The sequence below is a fragment of the Ascaphus truei genome, chromosome 1, assembly GCF_040206685.1.
Source record: "Ascaphus truei isolate aAscTru1 chromosome 1, aAscTru1.hap1, whole genome shotgun sequence".
Lineage (NCBI taxonomy): Eukaryota > Metazoa > Chordata > Amphibia > Anura > Ascaphidae > Ascaphus > Ascaphus truei.
The window spans coordinates 350,566,449-350,592,193 of NC_134483.1; the positions used below are offsets into that span (position 1 = coordinate 350,566,449).

A 25,745-nucleotide genomic window follows, 5' to 3' on the forward strand; every position below is an offset into this window, starting at 1 on the left:
CAGGGTGCCGCCATTTTGTATTCTCGTGCATGCGCTATAGAGTTCCTGCGCATGCATAGTAGCCGATAGTTGCGGAGGCCATAGACAAGCTCCACAAGGGACTACAAGTCCCAGCAGCCCCAGGGGCTGCTCCCCATTTGACGCACAGCAGCCAATAGGGCTCCTAGTTTCACGGAGAAGGAGATAGTTACGTTTGGCGCGCTAAGGACGGTGTGCTTCAGCCGGGAACAGGATAGCAAGGGGTGAGGCCCAGGGAGAAATGCTCCTCTAGACTAGGCCAGATATCCCCTCAGGTCCCAGCTACACCCCGATCACCTATAGTTTGTGTGCTGTAGGGAAGGCTCAAGATAGGTACGCTCCCCTTAGCATATTAGTATCAGTGTTATTGCACAAGTGACGGACGCCACGTGGTGAGCTGTGGCCTGCGGTCTGGGACCAGACCACAGGTATTCTAATAGATATTTAAAGGGATACACTCTAGCGGGAGCTCCCTCCAGAGGCGGACGCCTGAGGACAAGAGCAAGAGAGGATTCAGCAGACCGTGGCGTGGGACCACGTTGCAGTTTGGCAGATCCCTCTGGGCTGGCCTAAGACCAGGAAGGTATCTAAAGTGCACAACGGCCATACACATTGGTTAGCCAATATTTGGAGTCAGGAAGGAATTTATTTTTGCCCTTATGAGATATCATTAGATGATGTTTCAGTGTGTTTTTTTCTTTGCCTTCCCCTGGATCAATATACTGTAAGTATAAACATAGGATAAACTATCTGTCTTCTAAATTTAGAATAGGTTAAACTAGATGAACGTATGGTTTTTTTTTTTCAGCCTCATCTACTATGTAACAAAGGGGGTGCCAGTATCTCTTTGCAGTTTAAAGCTTCCGCGTCTCATGAGCCAATAGGAAGCTGCGTCGGGTGATGTAATGACTTCCTATTGCCCCGCAGGGCACAGGATATAAAATCAGCCATAATGTGATACCTGGAGTGGCTACCGGTGCCCACTATGGAGGTAAGTATCTCTGAAAGCAGGGAGTCCCCAGAGTTGAAATGGAGTTCAATTCCGGAGATCCCCTGCTTCAAACCTATATATTAAAAAAAAAACAAATAAAAATGAATTGCCACTTTAATGCTTTACATCAGCGGTGCGCAAACTGGGGGGTGTGATTTTGCCAGGAGCAGAGAGAAAAGCAGTTGGTAGCTGCAATTTCTCCTTCAGCCATAAGGTGGTGCTGCGCTGCATAGCTCATGCAGCACAGGCTTTGCCTTGCTGAATGCAGCGTGTGTGTGTGTGTGTGTGTGTGTGTGTGTGTGTGTGTGTGTGTCATGGGGAGGGAGGGTGAAAGTGCGACATGGCGGTGAGAGACATATTGGGGGAGGGAGAGAGAAAGACACTGTGGGGGACGGGGAGACCCTGGGGGAAGGTGAGAGAAACACTGGAGGGAAGGGAGAGACACACACACTGGCTGGAGGGAGAGATAGAGAGATACACTGCAGGGAGGGAAAGAGAGAGAGACACCGGGAGAGGGACAGGCACTGGTGGGAGGGAGAGAGTGAGAAAAACTGGGGGAGGGAGAGAGACATTGGAGGGGGAGTGAGAAACATTGGGAGAGGGAGAGACTGGGGGAGAAGAGAGTGAGACTGGAAGAGGGGAGAGAGGTCCTGATGTGGCGGGAGAGAGAGATTAATAATACAGCATAAATGGGGACGCTATTAGACAAATATCATAATATTTATTTTAAAGTGATGTAATTTGTGTTATAAATCCTTTTTTAAATGTGTCCCGGTTTTTTCTTTTGAAAGTCTGGTCACCCTAGCTGTCGGCCAACAACATAGTGCAGACGGGGGCTGCGGAGGTACGGCGGCTGAAGAGAAATAGTTCCAAAGAGGCCAGGGGAGGAGAACGTCCCAGCGCAGTGTCACTGCGCTGCAGGTCTGGCCGGCAACGTGGAGGGATTGATGTTACAGCTTCAGCTGCATGCTTTGCTGTGTTTGCTGCTGGGGGGAGGGGAGGGAAGTTCTGTCGGGGGAAGAGGTGGTTCCCCTTTCAGACCAATGAGCTGCACACACACACTGGTAGCAAGGCTTTCCAGCACCTGGTGGAGCTGGAACAGGCCCTTGCCTCATGATCACCTATCCCCAGGGAGCTCCAGCAGGACCAGGAAGTGATCAATGAAGCCCCCTCCCTTTCCCCCCAGATAAACAGAGGGATGAAGGTCAGACAGAGATGGCAGAATGGAGGGGCTTGGGAGGAGGATGAGTTTTGAGGGGCTCAGGGTTATTCTTTGGTTCAGGGGGGTCACTTGGGAGTATTGATCAGCAGGGGAGATCCATCAGTACCCCCCTTGAGTTTGGTTATGGGGATCCCTGATCCCTGGGCCACATTTAAAACGGGAATAAATAATACATAGTACTGGTAGGTAGGAGTGGATGACACTGGGGAAAGAAAATGGGAGAAGGAAAAGGGAGGGGAAGGGGAAAAAAAAGGGGGGGGAGAGGGAAGGGAGGTAGAAAAGAGGTGGATTAATGGCCCCTCAAGTGGATTGCCTTTGTGCACCAGAAAAAAACATATCAGATGCCAGCAAACAATAAAATAAACAGTGATCCAATACTAGTATACTGCCTGCGCGCACGCCTGCAGCCCAAGTGATTTGTGAACTTGGCTGCAGGAGATTGTAGACGCGTGGCGGGGGGCGTCACAAAGCTGATTCGCCTCATTGGCTGAACCAGCTCACGTGCTCTGACATCATGTGATTTTGATTATATCAGGCAGGGAGGGCCCGAGAAATTTCATGGATGAAAAGGGGGGCTAGACATAAAAAGTTTGCTCACCCCTGCGTACATTATGATAAACTTCGATATTTACTTTACTACTTTTGCCAACATGGAAAAGTCATACATTATTTAGACTATTATCACCTACATCTGAGATATTGTATTGTTATTTACATTAACACAAATTATAATTTTTCTCTTTAACCCTTTCTAATCCCCTTTCTAATCCCAGTGTCTTGGCATTCACTTAATGGTACAAATGTATATTAACTATAGTTACTCCAGATGTAGTCAACATTTCAACTCTACAATAAATAGACATAGAGCCAAATGCGAAAAATCCATTCATTTAAAAATTAAGTGCATGTACTGTACCAAAAGAGTGAAATTGTGTTGACTTACCAACATATGATTCCATGCGTACATACATTTCTTCATGTTCATACTCCTCCTCTTGCACTTCATTATACTCTTTAGTTTCCGCCTTGTGCTATAAATTAATATAAAAAACAAACGTTCATTCTTCAGTATTAAGATTTAATTGACTATTGGGGTATGTTTCATTGAGCTGAATAGGCAAACCCCTCCCTTAATTGTTATTCAATTGCATGTGAATAGAGTATTTAAGATAGGCTATCTTGGCTGTGAAGCCATTTGGCTGGGTGTCCCATCTTAAGTGTCCCAGTTAAAGTGTGTGGCAGAGTTCATTTTGGAGTTGAAATTGGAGGAAGATCAGGACTCTGCACAACACCTTTGCAACTGTGAGAACTTAACATTTGAAAAGATGTGATTCTGTGTGCTCTTCCTATACTCCAATAACTTGGAATCTCTCCTCCTGCATCTCACTATGCCCTCCCTATTGCTTTTTCTGTTTACTGTTTCCTCACTCCTTGGTGAACGTCTCTGTTCTTTCCAACTTCCCCACTTCCCACTGCACCATTATTTATACACCTCTCTCCCAACAACTTCTTTACCCCTCAATAAAAAGCACCCCCACAAATCCTCTATTCATACCCTCTATCTTCTCCTTCCTGCTGCTGGGGATCTCCCCTAACCCTGAAGCCAGACATACACAATTGATTTCACCCATGCCTCCCTGCCATCTCTTCTCCTGTAAAGTGTGTTAACCCTTAAGTTATTTGACTAACCTTAAAACTTGCCCCATAATTCAAGCATCCCAATAGTCTGCACTCATGGTTACTGTCCCACACTCAGTCACTCCTACCACAAATTGTGACCAAGCACTGCCATCTTCAGCACTTATTCCCCCACATACTGTCTCTGTAAGTTCCCCATCAAACCTCTTAGATTGTAAGCTCTCCTGGGCAGGGATTTCCTTTCCTATTTTCTGATTTTGCTGCACTTATTGTATTATTATAATTCCCTGTACTGTATTCTTTGAGAAGCGCTGAGTACACTTTTGGCGCTATATCAATAAAGACATACAATACAATACAGTATTCTGAAGGATACTATTGCAGAAAATTTTGACATTTTTTCCGAATTCATTCATATTTCTCCTTGCAGAAAAACAGCCGCAGAAAAAAAATCTTGTTTGCATACGTTAAATGCCCGGGTTGTACCCATTTGATATAATGTCGTTTGGAAAGTCGAATTTTAGCTTTCGCTTGAGAGCAGATAAGTGAGTGAGAGGAAGAGCGAGAGAAAAATTATACTTGAGAAATGTGCATTCTTCTTACCACATGGTTTGATATGCGATAATTGCTTAATAAATATGAAGTGATGCATTCCTGTGAGAAAAAAATGTTTTGCCCTGAAATGCCATTATCACATTTTAATGAATAGACCACTTAGGCTATATTGCCCAAATGGCTGCTTTGGATTATATATCCTCTTAGAGTATAACAAACTGCGCTATTGCAAGAATTAATTAAATGTTTGAATTTGTACGGAACTATTTTGCTCCTCTATGTAGATTTGCTGCTATAAGAATGTACTGTAGCATACTTGATGAGTTAGAACTGTCACCAGATTATAAATACATATTATGTTGTTAATGTATTCATTGTTACAATCTAACGCCCCTTTGTAAAATGTTTGATATTACCAGTAATGGCAAAATGAAATACAGACCTTAGAATGGATACAATATTTACTAACAATACAATTATTTTAAATTAGAATTACAAGAACAAAGTAAAAAAAACATAAATGGGATACTGCTAGTATTTGAGTTGGTGTAGATGTACAGTACAGTACAGATGTGGCGTGATTCCATTTCTATGTGCGGCACTTGGAGCTAGTGGAACAAGGCCTAGGTGAGCCCTTAATCACGGCCCAGCGCAGAGTTAATTTCCCAGAAGGAGTAACACAATTGGGGTCCCTGCTTCTGAATAATCATAAACACCAGTCTAAAAGCGGCGCAGAGAGATCAGCGAGAAGCAGTCCCTCTCTCTGTGTCTCCCTGCACCTTTTGTACAGCCGATCACAATATTGTTCGCACATAGGATTGAAGCAGGGGGTCTCTGGAGCTGAACCGCATGAATTACAGGTCGAGGGATGCTATGCTTCCTGAGTTATAAGCTTCCATATGCAGTGCCAGTATCTTGGGGCAGTTAAAATGTCCCGGTCACGTGGACCATGACACAGGAGATATAAACTTGCAGGAGATACTGGCAACCCATACAGAGGGTCTGTACCTCAGGAAGCAGAGGGTTCCCAGAGCTGAAATGAATGTGGTTCAGCACCGGAGACCCCCTGTTTCAATACTGTGTATTTAAACATTAAAAATAGTAAGATCTGCTGTAAGAGCTGTTTGGGGAGACACAGCTGCACAGCTGTTAGGCTGAGTCCATAGAGACTTCAGCCGTGCAGAGGTACGCGGAGGCTGAGGGAAAGCGGGTGCTTTCCCTGGCCTTAGTTCGCGCGCCATCCGGGGGCATTTCAGGGGCGGGCCAGTGATGTCACAGAGCTGGTTTGCCCTCATTGGGCGAACCACTCACGTGACTGGCCCTGTGCTCCCGTGAGCACTTAAACGGAAAAAAAATTTGCTGGCTACGCTTCCGCACGCCTGTGGAAGCGTGCGCGAGCCCCTGCTAAAGCCACTCTCATTGCGGCTGCAGGGGCACACTGACGAGCATGAACGTGGGTCAGCGCAGCATGCCACCGACCTTAGCTTAACGCAGCGGGAGTCCAATTCAGAAGCAGGGACCACCACTGCGTTAATTCCTTCAGGGCAGCCAGCATTATTGGGCTTGTGGGCGTGGGGGACTGTGAGCATGCCGCGGTTGGGCTCCATTCCCTTGCGCCCAAACAAAATATAAATTGAACAGCATCTCTAGTTTTATAACACTAATAGTACTAGTTGGGCATATAAAGTATATATGATCACTAGAGATGGTCAAATCCAATTTTCTCGCTTTTTTCCATCGAAATGCGTTTTGCGGTGTGAAATCCGCAAAGGGATTTGGTCAGTTTTAATCCACATGGATTCTCCAAAACCCGCCATTGGATTAATCAGAATCAGCCAACAGATCGTTGTACTGTATTCTCAGATTTAATTGTACAAATCCGTCCACGGGTTGTGGAATCAGCTGAGTGTATTGGTAATACAGGCATACCCCACATTAACGTACGCAATGGGACCGGAGCATGTATGTAAAGTGAAAATGTACTTAAAGTGAAGCACTCCCTTTTTCCCACTTTTGATGCACGTACTGTACTGCAATCGTCATATACGTGGATAACTGATGTAAATAACGCATGTGTAACAGGCTTTATAGTCTCCCCGCTTGTGCACAGCTTCGGTACAGGTAGGGAGCCAGTATTGCTGTTCAGGACGTGCTGACAGGCGCATGCGTGAGCTGCTGTTTTCCTATTGAGCGAAATATACTTACTCGCGAGTGTACTGAAAGTGAGTGTCCTTAAAGCAGGGTATGCCTGTAATAATAAAAATCCGCAAAATGTGAATTGCCCTTTTTGAGATTGACTTGCTGAAATCCGCGGACCAATGGAACTGGCCGACCCGCTGCGGATCCAAATTCACCAAAAAATTTCACCCATATCTAATGACCACACACCATAATTGTTCTTGGCAAGTTTATTATGGGTGGTTTGAGTGGCTTGTCTGTCTTTTAGGGTACCATATATTACAGTACTCATTATACAAGCCCCACACAGTCTCACTGCTGAATGTATCATAAGAATTGCAAATTAAAGATGCAGTTCTCAAGTTTCAGAACTTTATTTGGAAAGTAAACCAAACATGAACCATTAATTCTGGGATGGGAGTCTTCCATTTGCAAGCTAGCAGCAATAACACAACTGGCTGTTACCTAAAGATGAGTGAATAATTGCTCAAGTAAAGACAGGGGGAAAACAAATCATTTTTTAAGCCCAATCAATTTCCTTGATCAGTGATTTAATGGAACTTTTGATCTACCTCTCTGCCTCTGTTTTTTTTTACACTACTAATGGCTAAGGGCTTAATTGTTTTTACTTTATAAAAAAAAGTTGCCTTGTCAACGTGACTGTGTTACTGTATATACTGTATCCATTCTCTGGGGAATAAATGTCAGGCTAGATGATCCTTTGTAACAGAAATTTACCAAAAATATTATCTGCTCAATCTGGAGTCTAGAAATTGTTGCTCGAACCACTGGGTAGTGCATATGAATTCTATAGCACATAACGTCCTAGAAAAAAAAACTGCCCTATCAGGCCATTAACTGTACAGCAGCAGTATTTAATACTCTTGGTAGACTTTGGAGCCACTTAGCTATGTATTACTCTTTTTGAGGTAAGACTAGAGATGGGCACATTTTTGGGGGCAGCCTTGGATCCGCAGCGGATTGGATGGTTCCTTTAGCCTGTGGATTTCCGCGGATCAATCTCAAAAAGGATGATTGGCATTTTGCGGATTTTTTTATTATTATTACCAATACACTCCATGGATTCCACAACCCGTGGATGGATTTGTAGAATCCAATCCACGGATCCAGCAATCCAGTTGATTGCTGAATCCGTGGATTGGATTCTACAAATCCTTCCACAGGTTGTATCCAATGGTGGATTTTGATGAATCCATGCGGATTAAGACCGACCAAATCCGTCAGCGGATTTTACAAGGTGTAACGAATTTTGGGGGGAAAATGCGCGAGAAAGCCTGGGAGACGGATTTGGGCGGATTCGCCCATCTCTTCTTGAGGTAAGAACTGTACCGTTTAATACTGCCACCTAAAGCAAACAATATTCACCTGTAGCAACAGAGTTACCAAAGAATATAGCTAAAATTAGTCTTTTTCCTACACCTACTGTACATAGGCACTGATAGAAATGTACATTTTAAATTTACAGTTTAGGTTTTAATGGCATAGAAAATAGATTAAGACATGTCAATGGAATTTATATGAAAATTAAGTACGTTTGTTTGTCCCATGGATTTATGTACTGTGTTTTATTTATTTTGAACTTTTTCTAATGTGCTACTCACCAAGAAAACCAGGTACTAGAGCATGTGTCGGAACTTAGGGAGGACATCCATCCTAGACCTACAATTGGGAACCACTGAAAACATATTGGGGAACGGCGAGGAAGATCAACAAAGGGTGGAAAGCACGAATGGAAGCAGGAAAGCTGGCTACCAGGGTATTGGGGTCTGTCATGCTTCGTTTAAAAAGGAAGGTTTTTGTTTCCTTTCTGAATGGATGCAAAGCTTTCTGATTTCTTAGAGCAGTTGGGAGCTTATTCAAGTCTTGGGGCGGTCCATGAAAAAACTCTCCCACCAGCTTTATTTATGGGCAGGATATCATTAGCTGTGACCTTGAGCTGAGAACCTAGAAACAACTGTATTTGACAGCTAAAGTGAAACTTCTCTTCATACTTTACAATCCCTTAATCTTTCGAAAATCTCTATAAGAGACAAAAAAGCTTCTTTGTGTAACCAGGTCCCGCTAGTCCCCCAGTTAATTCGCACGCGTTCCCCCCTCCTCACCCTCCAGTGGTGGCGGGGATAGTCGCGGGTGCGGGTTGGTTGATGCGGGAGAGTGGGTTGCCAGAGACCCACGGCGAGCGGCGGTACCGGGCACCACCATGTCAGGGAGGCTTACGCATGCGCAGCAGAGCACCCGGCGGCCATTAGAAGTATCACACATACGCAGAGGCTTCACAGTTGGAACCAGGACAGACAAGGGGAAGGTAGGGTCTGAGTGTCAGTGGCACTCAGACTAGGCCACAGAATCCCCTTAGGTCCCAGATAGGTCCCAATCACATGTAGCTTCTTCATGAAAGGCCCCCTTAGATAGGGACGCTTACCCATTTTACTGTAGTGTCAGGTACTCAAGGAAGATGTTGTGTGGTGATTGCGGCCTATGGTCTGGGACCAGACCACTGCGGTGTTATCAAAGACTCTTAAAGGTGAGACCCTCCTACCAGAGTTCACCCAACTTCTCAATACACCCTGGATTACTCAAAAGCCTTGCACTATCTACATGTTGGTGGAGAACTCTGAAAACCAGCACAACAACCACCAGCTCACTACAAACAACTACTCAAATTTCTACTCATACTATTACTCTCTTTAGCAGGTGATATTGAACTTACCCAGGCCCTTCCTTTTCAACTCTGTCCCGTGCCCCTGAGAATACCCCCTTCAAATTCCAAAAAGGTCTATCTGTCGCCCATATAAATATCTGGAGCCTGCTGCCCAAACTGGATGAACTAAGAGCATGGTGCCTTATGCATGAACCCAAAGCCATCGTTCTCAATGAAACATGGCTAAGCTCTAAAACCCCCGATGCAAATATCGCCATTTAGTGATACTCCATTTCTAGGAAAGATAGGTCAAAGATAGGAGGAGGAGTGATATTTTATATTGCTGATACCTTACAATTTACCCTGTTTAATTGCCCCCCCGGGCCCACACTCTTTTGAAATACTAGTTGGCAAAATCTGTGTCAGGGTATCCTAGACATTCTGCCTAGCCATAGTTCCTTTCCTTGTCCACCGGGTGTGCTGCTGCTTTCTGTCTGCTCTGGGGTTCCTCTGTCTTCTTGTTGCTCCTCTCTCTGTCTTATAATTCTGCTTCCTGTTTGGTTCCTTGCCTTTGTTTTGAGTCAGACTCCTATGCACATGCTTCTGTCTCTGATCCTGATCTGTTCCTGTACCAGTCCTGTATTTGATTCTGTTCATAGTAAAGGCCCTTGCTGGTAATCTGGCTTGTCCCTGTTTGTTTCCTGGTCTCAGTCCCTGCTCCCTGTCTCAGTCCCTGTTCCCAGACCTGTTCCTGCTCCCCTGTCCTGTTCCAGTCTCCTCGTTGCCGACCTCTGCTTGTTACCTGACTACGCTATCTGCCACCTGCCTCGGACCTCTGCTTGTGACCCATACTACGCTCCTACTGTTCCGGCCACCGAGATCCTACCCACCACAGGAGTCTCCCGTGACAATCTGCCTCTCCTTTTCTAAGCCTATCTTGGTTGCTGGCATCTACCGCTCCCCTAAAGCCCCCTAAAGCCCCCTTACAGTCCCTGACTGATATCACCCAGTTTCTTGGCTCCATTTCCTCTCTGAATGAGAAGAGTGAGCTGCTAGTTCTTGGGGACTTCAACTACAATTGGCTCAACCCTAAAAACCACAAATTGTATTCTCTCTGACTGGATTCTCTCCTTAAATCCCATCAGAATCCAATCCTTTCATGTCCTTCCGGACATTTTCAGTGACCATGCAATGGTATATTGAGTAAGGACAATTAAACCACCCCAATCAAGCCCTAAAGTTCTCCTCACTAGAACATTTAGAAACTTTAACCCACAACAGTTTCTGACTGACCTTACCAACTGCCCTTGGTACAGAATCGACTTAATTCCCGACCCTTATTCTGCGCTCGACAATTTCCAATCTGAGTTCTTAAAACTCTGTGATACCCATGCTCCACTACGCAGAATAAGAGTACAGGGGCCCTGTAACATTTCAGGGATGCCTTGTGGAAAAGCTACAAAGTAACTGGCACTACCAAGGATCTTAATCACTACAGATGCCTGCGGAATATGTGCACAAAGCAAACAAGACATGCAAAAGCAAAATATTACTCTGATAATCTTCACCAGAATACATAAAACCCAGCTAACTTCTGGAAGGTTATCAACAATATATTCCAGCCTTCTAGTTATCAACAACCAAGTAATATCCCTAAGGAGGATATTACTCTAACAAACCCCACTGACATTGCAAGTGCATTCAATGGTTACTTTGTGGGGTGTGCTACTAACATATTTGTGAAACAAAACCCAAACCACAAACATGAATCTCATTCTGAGAGTACCCCTATAGACCTAACCTCTCCCAACACTGCTCACAATTTTCCATTTGTCCCAGTTTCCAAAGAGGAGATTACACAAGTGCTCCTCAAACTAAAACTAAGCAGCCAATGTGGACCTGACTTACTGCAATCGAAGTTCCTAAGACTTGGTCCCCCGCAATTGCCAAACCAATTGCTTCCATAGTCAACTCTATTCTGTCTGCAGGCCATATCCATAAGAGCTGTAAAACTGCCAGAGTTGTCCCAATCTTCAAAAGTGGGGACAAAAACACTGTCTCAAATTACAGGCCAATCTCTCTTCTGCAGGTTTTCAAATTTGAGCGGAGCGCTGTGTGACTCGTGAACATGAAAAAGAAAATAAATATAATAGTGCAGATGGTACAACAATGGTGGTCTGAGTGTATGTACTCTCTGCAATAGTTGTACTCACAGATGACAATGTCAAAGATAGGCGTATCAGAGACCCTTCTCTCTCTGATGGGAGCCCTTTAATGGATTCCCCCTCAGAGTGGTGTCTTGATATAGGAAGCTTATGGTGTAGGTAGTCAAATATTCTCCCAGGGGTATATAGAAGTAAAAGAGAGAGCGCACAATGGAGTAGTATAGTCTAAATTGTATTAGCAGCAGTGGATAAATATATGTATAATATACTCACATTTTGAAAAACAATAGTGTTCGAGGGAGAGGACAGCTGTGGTTGGAGAACGCCAGTTTCTCCAGGAGCGGCGGAGCCCTTCCGCATACGTCACGAATACCCTCGTCACGTCCTGTGTCGTCTTGGGTCAGGGCGGAAGAGGCTGCCTAGTGTGTCCGTCTCCTGATGGTTTGCCAGCACTTGTCTCCAATGATCTCCCCAGCTCAATCACCTTCCGCAGCAGATCGATTCTACGCGTTTCGCTGTGGCTTCTTCAGGAATCGAATTAGTATCAAGACACCACTCTGAGGGGGAATCCATTAAAGGGCTCCAATCAGAGAGAGAAGGGTCTCTGATACGCCTATCTTTGACATTGTCATCTGTGAGTACAACTATTGCAGAGAGTACATACACTCAGACCACCATTGTTGTACCATCTGCACTATTATATTTATTTTCTTTTTCATGTTCATGAGTCAAACAGCGCTCCGCTCAAATTTGAAAACCTGCACAAGACCCATCTGGACCTGGACAGTCCGCCTCAAGGGTGTAGAGCTGCTTTTCTATTGTCGTATTGCACATTATTATTCCTATTTTTCACATATTGGTGAAGGTCACTAAATACATTTTGTTTATCCATTGTAAATTGAACATCACTGTCACTTATATTGTATAATTATTCACTATTCACTTAGTTTGAGAAGCGCTCGGTTTTTATTTTTGTTTTTGCAATCTCTCTTCTCCCAATACTATCCAAAGTCATGGAAAATGTGTTCACTCCCAATTAAGCAATTACTATACAAAGACAAATTTCCCTTACCAATTCCAATCTGGCTTTCGCCCCAAACACTCCATGGTAATTACCCTGCTAAAAGTTTGCAATGAAATCCAGTGTGAAATGGAACTGGGACAACTCACTGGTGCAATATTCCTAGATTTTGCAAAGGCTTTTCATACTGTTGATTATGTTTTCATGCTTAACAAACTCCAGTTATCTGGAATAGGTAAGCATGCTTTAAACTGGTTTCATTCCTACCTACCAGGTAGATCCCAACATGTGTCTATCTCGGGCTCTAACTCCAACCCCTTGGATATCACCTATGGTGTCCCACAAGGCTCTATGCTGGGGCCCCTACGCTTCTCAATCTTCATCAATGATCTTCCTACAGCTGTAAGGGAGCTTCAATACACATGTATGCAGATGACACAATCATATCTGTACACAGCCCTAGGCTCTCCGACCTTGAACACATACTTCAATCTGACTTTTTGAGACTTTAAAACATTTTGTTTTGGGAAATCCAATTTTCAACACTGGCAAGACTGTAATAATGGTATTTGGGACCAAGGCTAAATTTTAAAGCTTCCAATTACTGAGATCCAGATCATAACCAACACTAACACCACCCTAACTCCTGTTACTACCTTTAAATATTTGGGCATATGGTTTGACTCCCATTTAACATTTGGGATGCACATTGATACCCTGACATTCAAAACCTATGCCAAACTAGGTGTACTTCACAGGAACAAATCCTCCCTATGTCAGCTGGTCAGAAAGCGTATCGCACAGCAAATGCCAATTATTGACTATGGGGACATGGCATATGACTTGGAACCCAAAACCCCCTTAGCAAACTTGATACCCTCTACAATTCAGTATGCCGTTTTGTTCTCCAATGCAACTACAACACACATCACTGTGAAATGCTCAAAGAACTAGATTGGTCATCACTTGAGCCTAGACGCAAAGTTCATCTTTCCTGTCTTGCTTTCAAATACTTTCTGGGCAAGCTACCCGTCTATCTGAACAAGCTCCTCGCCCCAACAAACTTATCATACGAGAGCTGACTCCAAAAGACTGTTCATGGTCCCAAGGTTCAGCAAAGTATCCGGCCACTCCTCCTTCTCTTACCGTGCACCCCAAAACTGGAACAATCTACCGGAGACTTTCACAGCCACCATCAGTCAAAGTTCTTTCAAAACTAAAGCTGTCTCACAATTTAATCTGGTCTGTAACTGTTACATATGCCTATAATACATATTATCTCTAACTGTGCATGCAATGTCTTGTATATAATGTATATACCCTGTTCACTTATGTAACTATGGGCCTCATGCAGTAAGCGCCGAAAAATTGCTCTCGCCAAGTGTTCCTTATCGGCATGATGTTGCCGATTTTCCCTCACCATATGCAATAAGTGCCGAATCCCTTCCGAATCAAGCCGAAAACATTTGTTCCCACTATGGCGATGATTTGCCGATCACACACAGGTGTATCGGCGTGCATGGCGAGGTGGTGTTATGTTCGCCAATGAAACTTCTTGCTGAATCTGCCGAAGCAAGCATGTTTTTGATTGAGCGGCCCATTTAAAGGCAGCGTGTATTTTTATTCATTCTCTCTGTTGTTGGGAGAGAGAGAGAGACACACAGAGCTGGGCGATTTGCATATTTCATATTGACAGAGAGAGTTGCTGTGTATTGTGATAGGTTTGTCCTGTGTTGTTTTGTTAACATCTTTGTGTTGTTTTCTGTTTCAGTGTTCAGTGCGATTGTGTTTAAATTTCTTTTTTGTTCTTTGTGAGTGCTATAGGTATGGCCGAAAGGCGTGGGAGGAGTGATGCTGGTGTGATTGGTACTAGTAGTCATGTGAGTATGCGTCTGAGTGAACGTAGGATTCAGGGGAGTGCTGTTGCTGCAAGTGCGAGTGGTGTTGCTGTGAGTGCAAGTGCTGGTGGTGGCTCTGTTGCTGGTGCTGCTGGGGTGTCTGTTGCTGGTGCTGCTGGGGTGTCTGTTGCTGGTGCTGCTGGGGTGTTTATTGCTGGTGCTGCTGGGGTGTCTGTTGGTGGGCCGCTTTTGAAGTCTCTTCCATTGGAAGAAGGAGATTCCAGTCAGCAGCATCCAAGCTCTGTGGCTGCACATGGTCGGAAGAAACGTGTGGAGCGGCCACGTAATCCCCATTTCAATGATGAGGAAAACAGAGTTCTTGTCACAGGGATTTTGGAGCACTATGACTCTCTGTATGGGCATTTAGTAGGTAAGTCAATCTTTGCATTGATTGTTCAAAGACATTTTATCCTATCTCATGTGACATATGTTAATATCAAACTTTTAATCTCTAATATCTATCAATTAAAGTTAATTGTTACACACATAATCCTTCATGCTCTATAACGACCATAACAATCAGTCAAAAAAGTTTGCCAATGTTCATAGAATATTCATGCAAGCTTCCTTAGATTTGTATGTTTCCACGTAAATTCTCATGTGGTACACATATTCAACCTAAACCAGCATGTTATGTATCTCTTTGAACAGGTAGCCATTTTGTAAAATGTTCGTCTTTCTATTAATTGGTAAGGTCATATATGTTTTATGTCTTTCAAGGACGGACAAGTTCAGCCTCAAGAAAAGAAATGTGGGAGCAAATAACATTGTCTGTGTCTGCGTGTGGGAATCATGTCAGGGACCGCACAAATTGTCGGAAGAGATTTGATGATATCAAGGCCAATTTAAAAAAAAAATCCAAGCACAATGGATGCCTGCTTCTATCACTGGAGGTGGGCCGCCAGCGCAAGCTCTAATCTTAACTCCATTGGAGGAGCAGATGCGTGAAAAATGTCTTTGTCGTCGTGGAGGGTTTGCCAGGGGACAGAGATATTGGAATTTATTCATTTCAATTTCCAGCAGGTGACAAATGTTACTGTACTACGCGTGTCGTATGTTACAGTGTTATCTATCTTTCCGCTGAAACTTATTGTTTGTTCCAAATATAAGCATACCTACATATATATCTGTATATATGTCTCTCTCTCTCTCTATATTTATATCTATATCTCTCTCTCAATGTATATCAATATATATCTATATATATAGTTGTCAAAAAAAAAAATATATATATATATTCTCTATGTGTGTTTGGAAACATGTATTGGCTCAGCTATCGTGGCTTACATCATTAGGAGTCAACATACACCAATTGACCTGCATGAAGGGATTGTGTGTAATGATCTTCCAAATAACACACACTGCAACCTTCTACTTTACAAAGCATTCAACATCTTTCCCTATAGTTGAAAGCTGAATGTATGTTCGAATATTTTTACAAACAATGGGTTAACATGCATAACCCCAAAGCACACCCGCAGTCATCCTTTGTCACAGTAATGTTTAACATCACTGTGTTCTTCGTTATACTGTGTCTGTGCACACAAATGCATAATTCACTATTTCATGTATGTGTCGATCCATATATATATATATATTTGTGATAATATATGTTACACCTCTAAACAGGCCCTTACTGCGTAATAAAGTCTTGCATGGAATATTGTCAATTGAAAGGCGAACATGAATAATTTTCACAAACACATTCCGTTATGTATTATGAAAGCTCTTTTTTCTCTTCATGTAGTCTAATGTGAGCATAAATAGGAACATGTACCATATGGTATTTAATTGTGTTCATATGTAGCTCACTTCATATTTGTATTTAGCTCATGTACCGGTGTGTGAAACCAGCTGCAATTAATATGTAATCACAGCATAGAGGTGAACAGAGGGGGTGGTGTCGAGCAGAGAGCCAGCTCACAGGGTCATGGTAGGGTCAAGTCTTGTGGGAGGGCTTACAGGTGGGAGAATCAGCTCAGGGGTCATGGTGGTGTCAAGTGTTGGGGGAGGGCTGACAGTTGTTAGAAGCTGACAAGGTGAACAGAAGTTAATCACATTCATTTGAAATGGTAATTATCTTACTACTTTCAAACACCATTCCACAATATATTAAAACGTACGTTACTCATTCTTTCAGTTATACATTATTGTAACGTTATAGATATGCCACCCTCTCACACCAGTACCATCTGTGAGCGACACACTGCATGTGTTGCTGAGTGTCAGCCACATTGAGCGCTACACCTGCTTCTCTTAAATGTTCTGACAGATCTCTAAAAACATTCATACACATTTCCACAATTAGGTGCTGAATTATAAGCAGAGTCAACTTTGCTTTCATGGCAGTGATGTACATTATTGTAGCTATATTAATACCCAACATATGCAGTGTATGTACAACAGACCAGTTAATTTTATAACGCATTCCTTTATACATATCTGCATTAACATTGTATGTATGTTGTATGGTGTTTAAAAGAAATGGACAATTAGTTTCACATGTACATTTGTGTTAAGATGGATAATATACAGATTGCCCTAACCATAGAATTGTGATTTCGTAACGGGATGCTGATATTTAGCCATAAGTACTCCCACTACAGATACTTAATGTTAATTATGTACACATGACAATGAAATTCTGATGTTATTCTTCTATATAGTTGGTCCGGCAGCTCCTATGTCACCTGTGGCACGTCACACAGAACACGTCTCGTCATCTGTCTCATCAATGTCATCATCAAGAATGGAAGGGGAGTGTATGAGGTGCAGGCCATATAATGTGTACATTGGAAGCATTTCATTTGCCATGCCAAATAAATGCCTTTCACATGTAATGAACTTCAGATCAGTTATTGACACAGGAGATGTAGTGTTTCATGACACAACATGTATTGTGTGTGTTTTCAAGTATCAGCTAGGAGTTGTGATGTTACAACAAACTTTAATTCATTCTTCTTTCACACTGAGTCGAAACGTCATTGTTGCTTCAAGCATCATCTTTTAATTGGACACAAATAATACATTATGGAAACATGTTATGTGTTCCACTATTAGAACAACTATCATTATAGGCTAAACAAAATGTGAAACTTCCATGTCAGTTCATAATGTCTTTATTTATTTGTAGAACCAGATGTTGCCGCTCAAGGACAAATTCACTCAAGTGACCATAAAGATGTTGACACTCCTGGATTAACACAGCATTCAAGTCCTCCTGCTCGTGACACCTTCTCAGCTCTTGCAGCTTCTGAAGAACGAATCTTGGGTGAAGAAAATCGTCGCCATTCAGAAATGATGTCAATGCATGAAAGGATGATGTCACTGCATGAAAGGATGCATGAAAGGTCAATATCAGAAATGTCACAAAAAATGTCATCATCCAAGTTCCTTAGAAATCCAAAATCTAAACAGGACATTACAAGCACTAGTTCTGAATGTAAGCCAAGCCAATCAGTTTAGTAGTACAGCAAAAGAATAACAATTCCACTTTAACCCATCAGAGGATGGATCTTTACATGCTGCTAATTTTTCTCCAGAGTCATCACTTCTTCATTCCCCACTTCCGGATGATACCGGTACAGTAGGTGCAAGTTCTGTGCAGGTCCCTGTCAACATCCAACCGCTTACATCATCTGTTCAAAATATTGAACCGACACCTACAAATGAGACACGCAAAAGAAAGTTTGGTCAACAATTACTAATCACCAGCTTTTGGAAGAAGACAAAAACACAAACACAAGAAAGTGCTCCACCACCACTGTTGCAATGTATCTCAAGTGTTTCACAACTGCCGCAGCCCACACCCAGTGTCCCTGAAGTGCCACAGCCCACACTCAGTGCCACAGCCCACACTCAGTGCCACAGCCCACACTCAGTGCCCCTGAAGTGCCACAGCCCACACTCAGTGCCCCTGAAGTTCCACAGCCCACACCCAGTGCCCCTGAAGTGCCACAGCCCACACTCAGTGCCACAGCCCACACCCAGTGCCCCTGAAGTGCCACAGCCCACACCCAGTGCCCCTGAAGTGCCACAGGCCAGTACAAGTGCTACAGTTAAGGCGAGACTACTTGGCACAGGGAAGAGGCGAACACAACAGCCAACAAGCAGGCCTGTGACTCGCTCTCAAAAGGATAAACAAAAATAAATAAGCACATTCACTAAATTATTTTGTGTAGTGGTGTGGTTTACTGCAGACTCTTTCATGCATAGTGTATGTATGATCATGTACAGATGCTTGCAAACATTCAAGTATGTCCTTGTACACATGAATGTTTATAAATGCTCATTCACTGAATGAGCGAAGGCATATTTTATAACATATGAATATCTATTAATCATCAGTTGATTAATGTTAATACATTATGACACACTTTGCATGTAAATGGAAGATGACATTCACTTAGCTCTTGTTCAGTATTAGATGTTTCAGGTGTATTATTTTAATTTAGATTGTCATTTCATGCTAATATTATTTACATACAAATAAATGTAATTACCCATATAACAGCCTACATTTTAATGTTATGTTTTCTTGTGTCTTAACTCTGTAAGACATTACTTACCTTAATCTTCATTCATAGTTCATCATGTTGGCATGTGATCATGTATGATTTTTGGTTACAATAACAGATCTCTAAGTGTGTATGAATATATCTGTAGTCTATCTCTGTATCTCTATCTATAAATGTATACACACACACACATTGTCTATCTTTGTGTGTGTGTGTGTGTGTGTGTGTGTGTGTATATACTGACATATAGAGATATATATATATATCTCTGCCAGTGTTGTCTGCAAACAGGCCTTGTGTTAATGATATATAAATGTTAGGACACTTGCTACAATTATTGTATCAGTATGAGTGAGCCCCTAATTCAGTCAGCTGTATTGAACTTTGAATATGATTACAACAAGGCCTGCTTACACCCATCAATGCCTTTAGTTTGCACTCTATATATAATATATATAATCAGAACAACATTACAGGCCTTAATGGCTGCAAAGAGGCCTTGTTTGCTGTTAAATACAACTTCTACACAGCTGACTCAATTAGGCCCTCAAGCATACTGACCCAGTAATGTTATAATATAAACTTTAATGAACTTTGAATATAATTACAACAAGGCCTGTTTGCACACATCAAGGCCTTGAATTTAGCAGAATATATATATATATATATATATATATATATATATATATATATATATATATATATATATATATACACACACATATAAATATACACACACAGTTACATACAGTGTGTGTGTATATATATATATATATATATATATATATATATATATATATATAATATACACACTTACATACAGTGTGTGTATATGTATATATATATATCTATATATATATCTATAAAGAGAGAGAGAGAGAGAGAGAGAGAGAGAGAGAGAGGTGTATGTAGAAATCTGTTCATCATAGCACAGTTGATTATTTCACTCACATTGTTATTGTAATTAAAAGAGTAAACTTGTTTTTCACATTTTGATTGCCTAAGCAGAAAGTAAAGTTTTGATTCCTGTGAAAAGAGGGTATCTTAGACAAAGAATCTCAGCCAATTATTGTAACAAATTTCTTGTGGGAGAAAAACTAGGCGTATAAATGTTCGGTTGTATTATAACCTTGGAAAATACCGCAAAGATAACATGTAACTATTCACACATTCATCAGGCATCCTTATGCGTTCAACTTAGACAGTGTACACTGGAAGAGAGAAGAAATGGCACAGCAATCCACGTAAATCATACAAATTTATGATTTATGAAGCAATCAAGTCAACGCCAAAGAAAAAGGCTACCGTGGGGGAAATCTATGCCTTGATCAAAAACAAATATCCATACTACCAAGAAACAGCCAATCAAAGAAATTTTAAAACTTCTGTACGTTTCACTTTATCCGCAAATTAATGTTTTGAGCGTGCCCCTCATCGTCAAGGTCAACGATACGGCTGCTGGCATGTTGCTTCATCATTTAAACTTACCATGGAACATGGAACATATCTTCTGTTAAATAGCATATTTTTGCCTAATACCAGTTACATTGAAGCCTCACAGACTGTCGCGTCTGCTGAAATACCTGCACCGTCCATTCATGAAGACGAGATGCAAGATGGACATAACTACTATGATATGTCTCCAAACTTATATGGCCAATACGAATGTGGAGGTGAAAACAACCAACAACTGTACGTACCTCCGGACGTCTTGTTTCAAGAAGCCACTGCAGATCCATATGACGGCCTCATGGAGATGTGTCTGAATCAGGATTCAACGGTTGGCTCAACCATGGATGACACTGTTGTGCCTTCCTGGAGCAATTTGTTGCAGGCAAATCAGTTTTGACTTCTACAATAATGGTAAATACAAATTTCGTTATGCCTTTACTCAAATTATATATGTCACAAATATTATAACATAATCTGCATAATATACACAATTTGTTAGTCAAATGAGTGGATACAGCTTAACATTGCAGACAGCCTTACAAGGAGCGTTCACAAATAGATTATTTCCTATAACAATAGACTACATGACGAACCATGAGTACACATTGGTGACGGAGTCCTAAATCACTCATTATTATCGATTTTAAACCATCTTTTCTAAATGTTACACTAACTGTAACACACACACCTCATTGTTTAGCATTCAACATATAAAAACAATGTGTCGCCCACATGTGATGTGGGAACGTGGTCATGTCCCAAGGCGTCCTTAAAAAGGTTACCGATGCAAGCCCCCCCCAACCGACGTGTGCGCGTGAAACCGTATTGGCTGTGCCCGTAGCTTATTGTTACGGTCAGTGCAGTGTGTTATGCGCGCGGGGCGGTGCGTGCACAGCGCTGGAGGCCAATGTTCATTCAGTGGGAGGGGTGATTGTGTGCATTTCATGGTGCCTTAACATGACGTCACACGTCTTTTTTTTGCTCATTGGCTGATCGTCCGCTTTGGCCGTGAGCACACGTAAGTTTAGAAAGTTTACATATGTACGTGTGTAGAAGTGAATTTGTTTCGCTTCCATATCATAACTTTCAGCCATGATATGCATACTGCTAGCAGCACCATGGAGGGACATGTATTGAACGCACCGCGTAAACATCATTTGGCGCATGCGCTAAGACTTAGTCCACACATTCGTGACGTGCGCGCGCAACAGACGTTGTGCGCGCACATTATTATATATGCAGGCACCGGAACAAACATATCAGTAGAAATGCGAACACCGGCATTTGAAACATTACATTGTTCTGTATCTTTAGTTTGATCCTTGCAGTTTAAACATATACGTTACTTCTGCGTGAAGATCCACAATCATATAGAGATGTGTTATGCGTTGTCACGCTGAAACATAGATAAATGTGCAATCTTTGAACATCATGTGTTTGCTGTATTTCACAGATGTCGAGGATGAATACATGGGACCAATGTATGATTTCAGATGTTGCTAAGCACTAAAGTTAGAACTTATATTGATAATTTTTGCATTTCTACCAACATTATATGTATTGGCATGTGATACACTGGCGACACACTTTATTCGAGCAAGGCTAGTCCCACGAATTCGGGTATACCCGGGTGTATTGAGGTTTGTGACTGTTTTCTGCCCGAGTGCATTGGGTTATTTTCAGGCAGGGATTGAAGCATTTTATTCCCGCTGGCTGCAATACTGCACAGTATATATATATATACTGCATTACAATTCATGAATTTATGCCATCTGGTAGACACGCGAAGCATTGCAGCCTATTAAATCCTTATCATTATCATTTAACAGATCAGCCGCCCGTCAGCCAGGCATGAACCCAGGCTGGGAAGGCAAACGCAACGGGGCTTGTCAGAGGTGAGGAGCGGCGCATTCCAGGTATCTGCCAGGTACATACTGGGTATTTGCTCGAATAAAGTGTGTCGGTGCAGTATATGCAAGCAACATTATCACTCAGAAAACACATTAATCTACTATATATTATAAGCTCACGTGTGACTTGTCAAAGAATGTAAATGCTACATAACAACTCGTATACATTGTATCTGAACGTACACAATAACAATAGGGAGGTGATATAAACTTTTTTGTCTTGTCAATGTTATATTATCACCTAGGTTGTAGTGCTAACCTAACATGCATGAGCTAATGAATGTTATGTACAGATCATGAAACCATGAACATTTGTGTGTACATTTCATTCACACGATTAACTATAGTTTAGTGTTATTATTAAACGTTAAACACATACATAGCTAAGTGACACCGATGAGAAAAAGTACATTATTATGTAGCTTAATATTATTTCAGGTAGAAATACATGCATCACACAAAAAAAGAAACACACACACTATGTTGATGAAATGTGTGCGTATCTAAATGTATACTTCATTTATGTTCATATGTTGACAGTTGTTATAAAGGATCATGATCATTATTAAAAAGTAACGTTAATGAAATAAAATTGTTCTTTGGAATATTCTCATTGTGTTGAATAATTCAGCCAAAAATGTGAATACAAACGACAATACTTTGGAATGGTGTGAACATTTTGCCAAATGTAACATGTACGTCAAATCAACACACATCTTTCACTTATACATACACATGTGACAATGTATTAATGAACATGAATATGAAGTGAGAGAATAAATAATGACATACATTGCAATGTTAATGATGTTTACCACATTTGGGTCATTTCATACAAACATGCATTGAGTTTTAACATCGCTCATGTGCATGAATGGATGTTTTTACGTTTTAATAATGACATGTTATGTAATGTAGGTAATGATTTTTCAACACACTGTACAATAACCACAAAGTTTAGATAAACGCACAGACACAATACACAAAGGACATATTTCTATTTTGACAACTGGTTCATTACGTTATCTTTAAACATCCTCTAACTATACCTGTATCGAGGTTTGCACATCTTAATACAGATGTGAATTCAAATAAATACCATGATCAGTCCTTGGAGTGATATACCTTGAAAAAGAAATCATCAATGAATATAAATCATTGTAATGACATGTTAATTAAGGTAAGCAACACATAGAAGTTACACTTTTCTATGTGATATTAAACCAAATCTAGAAAACGTCAAATGTGATCTCAAATACACAATAGGCTACACATCATTGTGACACACACGTCACACTCCAAATGAACATTTGTATGTAACCATATTGCACTAGCTATTGGCTATTAACATAGTAGGTTTCTTGTTTATGCATAATCAAAAATAGAATGTACAGAAAATATAGATTTTGTACACATTATTCCCTCACGTACACACAAAACCTTTTAGTGGTAAGAAGTAGAATACAATCTGTTGATGAATGACATACCGGTGCCACATGCAATTGTCCACACAGCAGAGAACAGAAAGGTGGGAGAACCATATTCATCTGTTTCCTAAGTGAATGGTATATGCACACATGTATTTATCAGTAAAATGCATTAATACATCTATGTAGTACTATGAACATATAGGTAGTTGCTTACATGAAAAATATGTGTTAATCACATTACGACGTGTCTCCACACCACAGGCTGTTTGCTCACTGTCAGCTGCTAAATGTATGGGATGCTCCTCCTCCAAGCCGTGACGTATGTCGCTTTCCAAATTATGGCGGAGTGCCAGATTGTGCAAAATGCAGCAAGCAATTACAATATCTGACACATTAGCAGGCTTATATTGAAGTGCCCCACCAGTTCGATCTAAACACCTGAATCTTGTTTTAAGCAGGCCAAATGTCCGCTCGATGACCGATCTTGTAGATATGTGGGCTACATTATAACGTTCCTCTGCTTCAGATTGAGGGTTAGCCAACGGTGTCAAAAGCCAAGGCCTAATTCCGTATCCTGAGTCACCTATAATGAAGCATGCACAAACATTCAATAACATTATATAATGTGTAAGCATTAACTACGATATTTGCAACATACACATTACTGGTTTCTTAACACTTCATAATATGTACTCACCCACCAGCCAACCAGGTCCAAAATAGCCTTGTTCAAAAGCATGGAAAAATGATGAGTTTCTCAGGATAGAGGAATCGTGGCTGGAACCAGGGAATCTGGCTACCACATGCATAATCTTCATCGTGGCCTCGCATACCACCTGTACATTCAGGGAATGGTAGTGCTTACGATTGCGGTAAGCATGCTCACTCTGACTAGGCAGGATCAAGGCAACATGGGTGCAATCTATTGCACCCATCACACATGGTATCCCGGCTATGGTAAAAAAGCCATTCCTCACTTCCAGCCACTCTGTGTGCTCTGTAGGAAAATGAATATAATTCCTAGCGCGTCTATTCAGTGCACATACAAACTGGGTAAAGGTCCGCGAGATTGTAGATTGCGAGACCCCGCCCACTATGCCCATAGTTGTCTGGAATGACGCGGAAGCAAGATAATGTAATGAGCACAGCATTTTAACAAGGCCAGGGACTGCACGACCTCTGGCTGTCACAAAATCTAAATCTACCCGTACCATAAGAGATAAGATTGCTGCTGAACTCAAATGATAACGACTTATGATCTCCTCCTCACTCATCCCATCTAACATGGTTATCTCCCTGTACAAACGTGGACGAGGCACAACTTCTCTCCTCTCTCTTCTCCTCTCATCTCCTTGCCATCTCCCTCTCCACTCGCGTCCCTGTCCCTTCCTTGCCCTGTGACATCCTGTCCATCAGCTATCCTCTCCTCTAATATAATCCTCCTCCGTCTCATGAACAATCGTATCATCTTCAGGTCTGTAGCTGTCAATGCGCAGGTAATTGCCTTCCTTTAAATACCTATGTGATGATGTCACGTGACTTGATGAAGTGCAAGGTGTTAAATAAACATATCCAAGTTGTGAACTCCAAACGGGTATACAGTACGAATTATACGGATTAATTATGTGTGTTCATCAGGCGATCATGATATTTGACTATGATGTAACGTTAAGCTTTGTACTACTATTTATTCGCAAGTATTTATGGAATGTGTAATGCATGTACCACTTATGAACGCAACACTCAGTCATCTCATTATGATACAACCATGACATTGACGTTGAAAAAATACGTAGCAACATGTCTAATTTAGCATGTTATTGTCACATGTTCACATGAACTAATTATAATGTGCATATGCATAATTTCATGCCATCAGGATAATTGCTATTGATTATGTTTCAATCGTCTAAAAATGAGGTACTATTATAGATCTGTGTATAACTTTGCATGAACTGATTATAATGCATCGTGTACAATGTAAACATGCAATGTTATTGAGTGTCCAATTGCGGACGTCATAAATAGAGGGAGGTCACAAACAACATGTAAACATAACAAATATCAGCTAGATTTTCGTTTGATCAT

General features: G+C 41.6%; 1 protein-coding gene across 2 annotated transcripts in view; it reads right to left on the minus strand.

The window, feature by feature from the left end:
* The window catches only part of BANK1 (B cell scaffold protein with ankyrin repeats 1), a 562,852-nt gene that overhangs the window by 155,855 nt on the left and 381,252 nt on the right, over window positions 1–25,745 (minus strand). For both annotated transcript variants that reach the window (XM_075609123.1, XM_075609132.1), the window contains exon 8: window positions 3,175–3,262. In XM_075609123.1, the coding sequence (XP_075465238.1) occupies window positions 3,175–3,262 (88 nt within the window). The remainder of the gene's footprint in view (window positions 1–3,174; window positions 3,263–25,745) is intronic.